This window comes from Passer domesticus, chromosome 1 (genome assembly GCF_036417665.1).
Source record: "Passer domesticus isolate bPasDom1 chromosome 1, bPasDom1.hap1, whole genome shotgun sequence".
Classification (NCBI taxonomy): domain Eukaryota; kingdom Metazoa; phylum Chordata; class Aves; order Passeriformes; family Passeridae; genus Passer; species Passer domesticus.
In genome coordinates, this window is record NC_087474.1 from 143,446,221 (window position 1) to 143,460,173 (window position 13,953).

Here is a 13,953-nt window from a genome sequence, read left to right on the forward strand (position 1 = left end):
TGGAAAAGACCCATATGGATCACTGAGTCCAATCCCTGCTCCTCACAGGAATACCTCAAATTAAACCATGTTACCAAGAGCACTGTCCAGACACTCCTTGAAGTCTGACAGGCTTGGTGCCATGACCACTTCCCTGAAGAGCCGGTGACCAAAGAGCTTCTCAGTGCAAAGCTTTTTCCTAATGTCCAAGGAACAGTCCTTTCCAACCTCCAAATTGTGATCCTACAAAACCCCAGTGCTATGAACACACTGACAGGGTCCACCATGCAAAGGCAGGATGTCCAGGACAAAGGAGGAGCTACAGAGGGCTACTTAGGCATAAGTTTTTTTCATTCTACACTGCCAAGAAAACTCTTGGTGTGGAGGTGACTGGGACAGGAGAAATCAATGTATATCTAATGATCAGGGTCTTTTCAAACAAAACAGCAGTATGGAAAACACATTTTTTACTCCAGTGGAAGAAAATTTGCATTTCCCCACCTTCTGCAATTTTTCTACATGTATGAAATTCCAAAAGAATATGCTATTTGAATTAAAAAGGACCAAAAATATTTTACTCAGGAGCTTGTGACACATTTTATTGTATTTTGTAGCATTCTTTCCATGACACGCCTAATACAATAGTTGTAACCACTACTGAAGGGCTTGTATGAGGGCATTAAATGAACTTACAGCCAAATTTGATAACCAATAAGCAGACAGCTACAGTTTTCATTGTTTGTTTTTGGTTTTTTTAAGTGAGCATTTTATGTCCAAAATAGCATCCCAGGATTAGAGCATTCATACTGTCTGTAACATTATTATGTTCTAGGTAAATATGAACATACAGTGAAAACTTCACAGCTGAGTGGAAGTCCACAAGCAGTTTGATGGAACATTCATATGTGTCTAACATATGTACATTTTGGTAGTAACACTTGTCATAGCTAAATGCAGATATATTTGTGCTTACAGATGCTTTATTTCCCTCATTTATTTGAAAACCATACAACCCATAAAACTAAAGCTGGAATTTGTGGGATTTTTCTCAAGTGTATGTCAAAAAGCGGTTTGTGGAGGTCTGGGGTCTGTTTTGCTGCTTCTTTTTTTTTTTGTGTAGGTCATATGCAAGTTTGAGGTCTAAAAGGGAAATAATTTCTCTTAAGTGACAAGCATTTTAGTGTAGGCTTTCCCTGTCAGGTATCCAAAAATCACCTTGAATGCTACCTCAATAATGCTAGATTACCAAATTACATATCCTGTGCCATTTTAATGTCCTACACAGAAAATTGTCTCTACCTCTCCCCCCAAAAAAATATCCCAAAGCAAACAACAGCTGCAGAATAAATTTGTTAAGCATCTACAAATATTCAGCAATACTGGGGAATTGGTGTTTTCTATACTTTTGAATGGTTGATCTTACATGACCTTTATTTTTTTTCTCTCTTATTCAGAGAGAAAAATTGTTTTCTTATCTGACTGCATCAGGACTAACTGAAATGAAACACTGCATTACAATGGGAAAAAGAAAAAACAACAAAAACCCAAAACTACACATAGAGTCTTAGATACCAAGAACTTTACAAGTAATTTCTCTCCTGACACTCAAAACTTCTATCATCATCGTGCCTCATCTTAAAAAACATTGATCTTCTTTTTCTGAGACAAAATACATGGGAGCTGAGACAGAAGTACTGAATAGCAGAAAGAATTTGTAGATTCCTAGTCTGGCAAGTATACTTCAGAGCTGACACTCCATTGTGAGGGTCAGTGCAAGGTAGTTCTGCAAATGAGTGTTCTTTGCAGATGAGAAAAAAAAATCCAGTTTGTAACTATTGAGGAACATGAGAAGATAGTTAAAACATAGCAAAAAGTAAACATTTACTGGATTATTTAAAGTACATTACTAGAACCAACAGGACATACCTTTAAACATGTATAAAGTATTATACATAAAAATGCATAGATGTACAGTAAATATGTTCATTTATATGTAGACAGAGTAATATGTACACACAGAGTCTGTTGTGCTTGGGTGAGTCTGAGCAGTGAATCCTGCAGCACGTTGTCTGAAAGCAGTTTTATTACACAACTGTGTCGACGTAGCAGGGGTGAGAACAATGTACATTAACACTAAGTAGGTAAGTCGTATCCATTTACTCTTGAAATGTACAAATATAGGAAACAAAGGCCATAAGTCCAATTGTACCTACACCTCCAAGACTTCCTTTTCCCCCTATTTATTTAAATATGCACAAGTCCACCTACTGGTGCTGTGTAGGTTTCTTTCCTTGACAACATGTTGACCAGGCACTCAGAACAATATCACTGATGCACTTCAGGACCACTTCCACTGATCCAGCTCAGTGCACTCCCGACCTTGAAGTCTTCAGGTCAAAAACGAAAGGAAAAAATAAAATAAAAATATATATAAATAAAGCAAACAAGCTTGTGGGCTTTATTTTCACAAGTTATTTGCCACCAATACTGTCAAAGCAGCCAAATTGTAGTGCATCCATGGGCAGGAGCATATAGCAGCTTTTGTGCACTTTGCAAAAAAATACATTAAGGAAAATCAAGTCTTTACTGGCTTGCTTTATCTGTTGCTAAAAAGATGCTGTGCTGCTTCTGAGCCCTTTCCATCAAATTCTTTTTCTTCTTTTTTTTGTCCTTCGTTTTTGCTGGCCTTCTCCCTAAAAAAAAAAAAAGAAAAACAGATAATAGTAATGAGTCAAGTAAAGAATCCAGAAGTGACAAAAAAACCAATAAAAAGAACTCAGTGGTACAGAAATTATCAATAGGGACTGCAATGGTAATGCTGGCTAAAGAGCTTCAATCACCAGTGAAAACAGAAGTTTTCAGTGTGTTACAAAAGGAAGCAGGATCCCTGACTGTCATCACTTGTCCACAGGCACAATTTTTCTGGTATGAGTAACCATGTTGATGCAGGTTTCATTTTTGGCAGGGTAAGTTACACAAGCAACGTTATGCAAGTGGCCAAGGCCCAGAGCCAAATGAGAATGCAGGCTCCTTACCCACTGGAAGCTGGATATACGTCTTAGACCCTTGTGTAAATTTGCTTGAGTGAGTAATCCTATTTAAGTCATGTCCAATACATGTGTGATTTCAATGAGAAATTTGGCATTACAGCCCAAGAACTCGGTTGGATACCATCCTACCTGCTTTGGCAGAGACAGTACCAGAACTGTTGATATTGCTTATAAGTACATTGTGCCTAATTCTCACAGCATATAACTGTGCAGAAACAAAAATTTAAATACATGCGTCTATTATTCACTGTTCACTGAAAGTTCACTGAAAAATCAAATTAGGAACTCACCATCAATTCAGGAAAAAATATTTACAAGCTTTTTGAATGGGAAAGTTTTTCCTGTTTGGCTCTAATAATAAATCAGTGCCCTTTGGTTATCTCAGCGAAGATAGCATGGACAGAAAAAATGTCAGATACAAAGGCCCTCATTGAGCAGTGCATTACCTTTTAAGTATATGCTTAAATCCTATCAAGTCTAGTAGGATTTAAGGAGACGACCAAATGTTGTCAGATGTGAGAATGGTCTGGATTTTCTTGGCAGTATCATATACTAAAATATGTGATCAATAGTAAAAAAATAAGGTTATTAAACTTGAGAAGCACCAACTTGATAAACTTTCAGGAGCACTTAATGAACTTAAGAAGACAGTAAAAAGAAATTTGACTAGCAGATTACATAACAATGTGAAAATGCATTTTTCATCTACATTGTCAGTACATTATTTAATGGGAAAAATGTTTGCCAGTCTGGTTTTGTCTTATTTCCATATTGTTTCTTAATTTAAAAGGCCCAAACCAGTGCAAAGAGTTTTCCTCTATTTGATAATAACACTGAATAAATCTGATTACAAAATTATCAAAATTTATGATTCATTAAAAATATGTACATACTTCAGGTTACACATTTGTAATACACTTTCTAGGCTACTGTTCTCTAGGAATTATTGGATTACTTGTCTATAAAATAGGACAGGACATTAAGCTAACAAGCACATGATTTCAGTCCACATTAAAAATCATAAGGGTCCTTGGAGTTTACTTCTGCTTCTCATTAAAGTCTGGCATTAAAGTTAGTATGGCATTTTGCCATTTTTAAATCTAGTTAATCCTACACAATAAATCCTCAGTCCAACCAAGCATTAATCAAAGCAGCTCTTAAGTTAAAACTCTTTAGTAACAGTGTATCTAATGACGAGGCAAGCCTAATGAGGTCAGAGGGAAGGAACACTTGACACAAAGTGGCATTACAATAAGGTGGTTTGAATTACAGATATTTCAAGATAATCTTTTTTATGGAATTCTACTGGTTGGTACATTTTAAGGCATCAGAATTTGCATGAATGTATGGTTCAACACTGTAGTCTAACTTGCACTTCCAATATGCTAAATTTTTTTTATCCAAATCTCTGAAATGCTTATTAAGGAAGAGTAGATGAGAGGAAATAATATGAGAAAAGTGACCAATTCTGCTCGTCAATTGATTCTGACAAGACAAGACCAGCAGAATCAACAGGAGCTTTACTGGAAATTTCCTACACAGTTTGCTCAGTGATCTTACCTTCTGGGATTTTTCACTGGAGACCAGTCAGTAAAACATAAACTTCAGTCAGTGTCTCATCTAGTTTCTGTATGACCTCCTCCAGAGAACTAGATTAATTGTTTACTATAAGTTTAAGGTAGTGAAAGATCCTATTCTTTTTCCTCTAAAAAACTGTGAGTTGAGCTGATAAAATAACACACATCAGAGTTGGTATCTCTGTCTAAGCCTTAGGAAGTAGCTCCTGCAACACAAACATCAAAACAAATTGCCAGCACACTGCCCATATTATATCCTTAAAACAGAAATGAATGGGACTTGAGTTCAATGATTTGATGATTTGATGTCACTGTGCAACAAGCACAATGCAATGTTTCTGCTGCTCTGCAGCAATTCTCTCCCTCCCTGCTTTTTTATTCCAAGGGACACCAAAGGCAAATTTACTTCCACCTGTGCTGTGGAATAGCTACCCATGCAGAGGCAGAATCCCTGAGCCACTGATAAATGATAGTTTGTTCTTCTGTTAGCAGCTCTTTGGCTGATCACTATATCTCAAATTGCCCTGTTGTACAGATTAAATTTCATTATTTTCAGGACAATATTAAACCACACAGAGAAAATCCAGATAATTTGGTGATGCTAAGAGTCCCAAATGCCAAATGTCATTTTAACCACACCGAATATAAAAGGTTCTCATACTGTTAGTAGAATGTAACAGAGATTAGAGATTAGCAAGAAAAAACTGATTATGAAGACTAGAGTTCAAACAAAGTTTGCTGCTAAAGTCCCCATGCATAACAAATTTTATTAAATGCAGATTTCAATTACAGTGTTTATTTTATCGGCAGAAGCACAGTGAACAGAAGTATCTCCTGAAGTTCTTGCTGCAGATATCTTTTGAACAACATGATGTTTCTCCTCTGAAAGGCTCTGTGAGCCAAACTATCCCATTTTCCTGACTGCAGGGCAGTGGGACGAGGACAGCCAATGGAGGAGACTGTCCCCTGGGGCCAGGATGGAGCAGCCACCTCTGCTCTGTGTCATGGGTCAGGTTGTGTGCAGGTTGTGTGCACAACCTTCCCCACACCTTGCCACGCTCACTTCCTGAGCAAAAGCCCTGACCCCAAGTTCATCTCTCCACAGGAAGCAGCAGGGCTCTGCAATGTTTGTCCCTGTCATGCAGTTGAAAAGGAGTGGAATTTTTTAGCAGCACTGTATTATATTCCAGAACCTGCTGTGGCACAAAAAAGGTAATTCCCGACTGACGAAAATGAGGAGAGTGAGCAAAAGGACTCTGCCTCTTTAGAGGGGTTTTATCACCATCAAACCAGGCTAAAATGTTATTGTACAGAACAGAAAGTGACAACACGTGAGAATTGGAGAGGGATTTTTTACAAGGAAGGGCATGTGGCGATAGGGCAGGAAAAAATAGCTTTAAACTGAAGGAAGGTTGGTTAAGATTAGATATCAGGCAGGAATTTTTTACTGTGAGGGTAGTGAGGCATTATTCTTTACTGTGAGGCATTGGAACAGGTTCCCCAGAGAAGTTGTGCCTGCCCTACCTCTGGAGGTGTTCAAGGCCAAGGATGGATGAGGCTTTGAGCGACCCAGTCTAGTGGAAGGTGTCCCTGCCCATGGCAGGGGGTTTAGACGACCTTAAGGTCCAACCCAAACCATTTTATGGTTATATGAATATCTGAGATATTAAGTCAAATTACCATAAAAACCTCTCCTGATGAGAAGCAGTATCCAAGCAAGCAAACAATTCATTGCACCTGCCTAGAATCCACAGTCAGCACTGATCTTTTAAGTGACATTCATCCTTTCTAGAGGAAGGATGCTCATCTGTTTGTTATCTGGCAGATAGCAATGCACCTTGCTTCTGCTTTCTGAGTTATAGATCTCCAGGCTTCATCTTCAATCTTTGTTTTATGACTGCTGTCATTTTTTTAAGACTATGATGCTAGCAGAAAGGGGAGCAAATACAAATAATTCATTCAAAGAGCATGCTATCTGAGCATTGTTCAGATATACAGCATACTGTATTCTTATACTTTTTTTTAATTGTGTTTTCTCTTGCATACTAACTAGCTAACTATCTTTTTGTTGGAAAGCATTTTTTATCTCTGACTGTCTAAAAACAGGCTCCTCAGTTTCTTTTATCAAAGTCAGCTCTGAACACGATTTACATAATTTCTTTAATTCACAAATTAAACAAGTCATATGTATACACTGAAATGCATAAGGCCCAAGAAATATGTGAAATGTAGCTGAATTCAGTGTTCAGCTACCTACCAAAAAAGAAGCCTTAAAAGGCCAATCTATGATTCTATATCTCATATTTCTGCACAGGTTATTTCTGTAGAAGCAATACTGGTAAAGGCATTAATTTAAACTCTTTATTCCAATTTTAAAAAATTCAGTTTTTCTATTTGCTTTATAAATTAGCAACGAGTAAGTCTTTATCTTTTAAGTAACTTACCCCAATGGGTGGTGTCTTTACAGTGTTACTCATTGAACTTTTGTTCCGACCACTTAGTTATGCTAGGTACCTGGGCTACTAATATGCTATGCAATGAAATATAATCATTTCTAACCATGTATTTTAGCTAACCATGTGTTTTAATGGCAACATATAGGTAATGGTCCAATAACTTATAGGTTATAATGCAATTATAAAACATTATTTATGCTTATATACCCAGCAATTGTCTTTACACCAAAGAGTAACAGCTACAAAAAAAACCAAAAACAACCGATCTTGCTGGGGTTTTTTGGTTTTTTCTTTTTTTTTTTCATTTCATGTTGCTTTTGTACCATTTTTGTACCATTTTTTGTACCATTTTGTCCTACAACTCATGCACTTGTTCTCAGTTTTCTGGTTTGTCTCATATACCCCAAGCTGAAAGGTGCTTGGAAATACTGCCACCTGGCCAACTGCGAATACACATATTACCCAGTTCAGAAGAAGCCCTTATCACCTCCTGACAGCTGCAAAGGCAGCTTCCTCCAGACAGAATTTGGGCAGCAGATTCCTAACACCCAGGGCAGTCCTGGCCTTCCAGAGTTAAAAGACAGAAAATGTATTCACAGGGACTCCCAGCCACATTTCTTGAGATTCTAGACTCAGCCAGACAGCACCAGTTCAGTGTCTGAACTGTCCTTCATCTGGTTTGTAAACACTGCTGCACGTACTGCTGTCCTAAGGAATCCTGTCCATTGGGAGTTTCAGCAGAGAAAGTATAGTATACAGCCACATGAGGGCAGCAAATTTAAAGCATTTAATAAAAGGGAAGAACAAAATAACCATCTGCAGTTTTATCTCACAGTGTAATTTCAGCAATCTTACCTATAAATAAATCATCATATTAGAGCTACCAGAATGCTTAATACTCCCTTCCTTATTTAAAACATTTTTCTCTTCTATTGATGATTACTGAATGATCGAATTTACATGTGTGGGCTTTTTTCCCTTCTGGATTTTCATACACAGAACTTTCACTACTAGTAGCAAGGCACAGGGGAATCCTAAGATAAGAGCAGACCCTGCTAAATACACCTTTTAGTCTTTCCTCCCCTTTCACTTGTCCTTTAAGGAGCTAAATGCTGCAAATTTGTGCATGATGCTCTTACAGAGTTCTACCACAGACCTCGTGTGTGACAGCATTTCAACCATGTAGAAAGCTAGAAAAGTTATTATCAAGACATATCACTGAAGGATATAGGGAACTAATAACAGCAGTGGAAAGATGATAGATACTCAATGATTTACCAGTCAACGAGATCAACTCAAGAAAAAGATGGCAGGTCACGGAATCATAGAATACAATCATTAAGGTTGGAAAAGTCATCTGAGATCATCAAGTCCAACTATCAATAAAGCACCACCACCATATTTGCCACTAAACCATGTCACAATCACAGAATCACAGAACCTTTAGGTTGGAAAAGACCTCTAAGATTGAGTACAATCAATCACCAGCTTGCCAACTAGACAATGGCACTAAGTGCCATGTCCAGTCTTTCCTTGAACATTTCCAGGAATGGTGACTCCACCACATCCCTGATTTAACAACCCTTTCTGTGAATAAATTCTTTCTGGTTCAGCCTGAACCTCCCCTGGCACAGCTTGAGGCAATGTCTCCTAATCCCATCTCTTGCTGCCAGGGAGAAGAGCCCAACCTCTACGTGGCTCCAGCCCCCTTCCAGGTAGTTGCAGAGTGATAAGGTCTCCCCTGATCCTCCCCTGCTCCAGGGGAAACCCTCCCAGCTGCCTCAGCCATTCCTCAAATCAGCTTCTGGGGAAGCCCCTCTGGCAGAACACTGGTCATGCACAGACCCACAAATGCCTCATCACTTAGTTTGCATTTGCACCACACATCAAGCTGCACATAAACACTGACTGCAAAAATCCAAAAACCAAGCAAACAAATAATTCAGTCCAGAAATTATTCCCAGAAATAATTTATTTCCCAGGGCTTTCAGTTAAAAATTCTGGATACTGAACTGCCAGAGAAATGTACAAATTGTTAAGAAATCTTATAAACACACACTCAATGGAAAAAGAAATTCTTCACTGCTACAGAGTCATCCTCTTCCTAAAGCATGATTTACAAACCAACACTAACAAGTGGCCCCAAAGAAGGGGATGTACAGAGCTTTAATAACTTTGCAAATCACAACCCATGGGCATCTCTACCAATCTCACCTGCTACTGAATTCAAGACAGTTTTTCTAAACTAGTTTGCAGTTGTGGATTATTTTTTAATGCCATAACATTTAGGCTGAAATTGTCTGTGCTCAATATGTGCTTTAGGAGGAATATGATTTGGAGGAAATCAGCCAAAGAAAAATATCTTTTTGGACAAGGAGTGAAAGACATATGGTCCTGGATGGTGACACAGAAAAAGAAATAAGGTTGAGGAGATGCAACAGAAAGGGTCAAGTGTCAGAAACCACTTCCTCATTTTCCTGGGTGAATTTCTGATGTCATTTGACAAAGTCTTGTGAACCTGTATTTGCCTCTGAAGACAGCAGAAGGAATGGAATGATCACACAGAGTACATCAGCTGCCCATAATACCATTTCAAATCCCTAAAGGCCAGAATGTGTAAAGGTGGGTTAATAAACATTTGCAAAGCACTGAAACATGGTAACAATGATCATCACAAAACGTAAGAAATTCTTTTCTCATTCTTTCCTCATTTGCAAGGGTTAAATAATGTTCAGCAAATGAGGTCTTAGAGCAGTTACTGAATAAGAATACAAAAAACCCATACCATAATTATAGACATCATCAAAACAGATAAAAATAAGAAGCAAATGAAGACACTTCTTCAGCTTTGCAATTCCCGAGTTTGCAAGCTTACTGGTCTTCTTTTATTCTTTTTGGTGTAATATTGGTAGCTAATGGTATAAATATATATTCCCAGCATAATGAAATGATTAATAGACTAAGAAGTGGAATTTACTTATGCAAACACAGCATTTGATGTTTTGCATGCATTCTTGTCTATTTGGTGTCATCTTTCCTAAAGCAATCAGAAAAATTTCTTTCTTGAGTAAACCTTCCAATTTCTACAGAAACCATTACAAAAGCACTCAGTGCAAAACTGATCTGAGTGATACCTCACTCAGTTCCCAGAATCCTGATAGTTTATTTTCAACTTAATAATGTCACAACTTTAGGTAAATTATTATATCTATCCCAATCAGCACTTCGTGTTGTATATACTTGATGTTTGCATACATTAGACATCAGCTACTGAGATGAAAGCCAATTTAAAGGATTCAAAGACTAATTCTTCAACTAAAAGAAATATCAAAATATCTCAAGTGCCTGCATCTAAATCCTGCTAGGTTTTTGTTTTGACATTTTCATTAAGAACTTAAAGGTATTACTATTTAGGACAAGAATAAGCAAAGTGAGGTATTCTTTTTGTCCCAAACTACTCATCTGTTTTTTGTCTGGCCTGAATACAAACTAACTAAGCAATACTATATAATCTGATGTTCTTTCCTTCTGGACAATATGGTGTAATCAGACATTGCCATATTATAAAGAAATACTGATTCCTACACAAAGAACGAATTCACATGTCACAGCCTATTGAAAGTTCAGTATTTTTTCCCGCAACTTCAGGGCAAATTAACTGGGAAAAGAGTCATCTTACACAGCTGAAATGCAATACAGTGCAGTTTTCCAGCACATACAGTAGATGGCAGTGAGATTGAACTGAAAACTGGCTTGCACTCCCAACATTTCCAGGAATATTATTTTTTATTTGTAGAAGTACATATTCATGAAAGAATATGGAAAGTGAAATACTAAAAATTCACAAACAGAGAAGAAAGTAAGAGTAAGCACTCTCGGGGTAGAGGAAAACCAGTAAACTCAAGGGAACATGGAAACTCTATAAAACTCTCATAGAAGACCTCATGTTTAACTGAATACACAGATGCTGAAATGTTGGGTGTCCTCTCAGTCACAGTTCCATGAAAACAGGCGAGTTTCCACTGCAACCAAAATGTTTGTCTAATGTAAATTTAACTCAGAATTCAAACAATATGAATATCAGTTGCATGCAGGGAACTCACTATTCTTATCTTAATCAACACCATGTCAGATCAGACACTTTGCAAGCAGAGCCAAGCAAAATATTTACAATGGAAGGTTTGGGCTTATTTATTTTCCCTCCTTTTACAGAGAAATATAAAGCAAATTTCAAAATAATAATTTAAAAATGTATACACTGTCAAGAGTATGCATACACATATAAATACATTCTAACTCTACAGACAACATTCATAGATAAAAACTAATTGGCTTGAACTTCTCTAGGTTTGACTGGATACTAATCTGACTTTAAACTCCTTCTGCTTACTATTTCAAAATACATTCTTTATTTTTCTTCCTGTTTCCAAGTGAATTTAATTAATTTTATTTTTATCTCATCATATTTGGAAAAAAAAGGAATTTTATTGAAGCGACACTTATTTTTGGCACCCTCAAGGTTTAATTTCATACTGGAAATTGCATTTTATTCAATTAAGGGTTTCTTACAGAGAGGAAGATTATACTGAGAAGCTAATTTTTTTTTTAGAGATATATTTTCTTCTGTGGAATACTATTTAGTTAAGAAGAGTTAGTCCTTTTTAAATTCCCTTCAAGGATTCAGGTCAAGAACTGAGGAATAAATTTGTTTCAGGATGTTTTTATTTTATTTTATTTTATTCCTTTTTTATAACTGAAACAGCTCAGAAATTATTTTTATTATCCCTCATGCCCCTCCTTAATTATTGCACAGTAAATCTTATAGATGTTCAGGAAGAGGCTAAATTAAACATCTGACAACAAATTAAAGTACAGCCCAGCAGGATGACTCCTTCTGAATAATAACTGAAAGTGAATGTGAATGCATTATTTCTAATATGGTGTAAAATTGTTGCCTCATTCTTCCCATGTAGTGAGGAGTGTACCAGGTGAGCTGTGCACCTGCATTGCTCCCTGGCACTCACTGGATTTATGTTGTGAGGGTGCTCAGGATGTTCCAGTGCCTGCCTGAATTTGGTTAGGCAGACTCAGTTTATCCGTAACTTCACTTTCCCCTCTGCACACACATTTGATCAGACCAGAGATCCAAATTTAGCTTTGAGGACTTCCCTTTACCTGTACATCTCACACAGTACAGCCACAGACTTCTCCCTAGTAATGCTGGGCCTGCATTACTAAATTCTACAGTGCTAGAGAACATCTCCAGACCCTACCTCCATGGGCTGAACTTTGATCTGGGTCAGCCCTGTCCTTCCCAGAGAGGCAGTGCAGGCAGGGCTGCTCCTGCAGGCATCACCCTGGCTCGGGAGCTCTGAGCCAATCCATATGGATGTGCCCCCAGTGCAGTGCCAGGTAAGAGCACAGCAACTCCAGTGAACTCCTGTAGAGATGGTGACTGTCCTCAAGCTGCGGCCAGGCAGGAGTCACAGAATGAGATCCCTAAGTGTGTTACAATAGCTTTCTTGCTGGCTTCATGAGAACCACTTTCCCAGTACTATGAGGCCCTAATAATTCATACCTCCGTAGCTTTTCAAAATCTGTAGATTAAATAATAAATACGTAGGCAAATTAGATCATATTTGTCCCTTTTAGAATGCCTACACTTTACATTAATGTGATTGAAAGCATGTTTTCTTGCTTAAATCTTAAGATGATGCAGTGATTACAAATGAGAATTGGGGTCAAGAGAACCTTTACTGTGATTTCTTACATAAACATGAGAAATGAAACACTAATTTCATATGTTGCTGAGGCTACTAACTTGTACAAGAAATTTGTCCAATCTAAATCCAAAGACAAAAGGAGATAGAGGTTTCAATACTTTAGTAATTGTTCCAGCAGTTAATCATTCCACCACCAGAATTTCTGTCCAATTCCTAACTTGAATTTTATTATGCGGGTATTATTTTTTATCATTCCTTTCTGTCCTAGATCAGACTGTAGATAAATGTTTATTCATCATCTGAGAAGTTAAACATGTGGCAGATTTTGTACACCTTTCTTTAAAGTTTATTTTGTAGTCCTCATAGAATTCTTTTTTACTTGTACTTGCAGTTTCCAACTGAACTATTCCTCCAATATCTTCTATAAAATACAGATCTCAGTCTGGATGTCAGAATTCTGAAACTGATTTATTTTTCTTCTTCCTTATTACCAAAGTTATAAAGAAAGGAATTGCATTTGGAATTTTTTCCATGTATTGTAGTGGACTCCAATGATTTCTTTTGAGAAACACTGTTTTTTGGATGCCATTCCTCATCCCGCAGCTATGTTTTTCTACTTCTATAACTGTGATTCTCAGAGTTAAATAACTTCATATTTAACTATATGAAAAGTAATTGTGATTGCTTTACAAAATAGCCTACATTTTTCTTTGGGTCTACCCTATAGTATAGTTTACCATTATCCTCAGATTATTTCTTTTCCTAAAAGATGTTTATATAACTGACTAAAACAATAAGTAATGCTTACAGATACATCTAGAGTCTATGACCACTTTTTCCTAGACATCCAGTCAGCAAATGCTTTAATTTTATTTTGTGATAAAGATAAAAAAATTCAATAGGTCTATTAATGTCCCAAGTCTGAACACATTCAAGTATGGTAGGTGGACCTGGACATGACCCCTGTTATGCTTCTGTTAGCTTCATTTCTACAGCTGCAAGTATTAATCCAAAAGGAACAAACTTTGAAGAAGCTTTCCATACATGAATGTACAGGCTTAGTCTCACAAACAGAAATTCTACTTTTAAAGTAATTATGCTTGGTTAAACTCCTCTGATGGCATGACAACACCAAACAAAGAAAACCAAAACAACCTAGGCTGGACTT

At 37.2% G+C, this 13,953-nt stretch overlaps 1 protein-coding gene across 2 annotated transcripts in view; it reads right to left on the minus strand.

Annotated features, from left to right (window-relative positions):
* Positions 1-565: 565 nt before the first annotated feature.
* RSPO2 (R-spondin 2) overlaps positions 566-13,953 on the minus strand; it is a 102,861-nt gene continuing 89,473 nt past the window's right edge. For both annotated transcript variants that reach the window (XM_064394664.1, XM_064394674.1), the window contains one exon: positions 566-2,672. In XM_064394664.1, the coding sequence (XP_064250734.1) occupies positions 2,563-2,672 (110 nt within the window). In that variant the 3' untranslated portion in view covers positions 566-2,562. The remainder of the gene's footprint in view (positions 2,673-13,953) is intronic.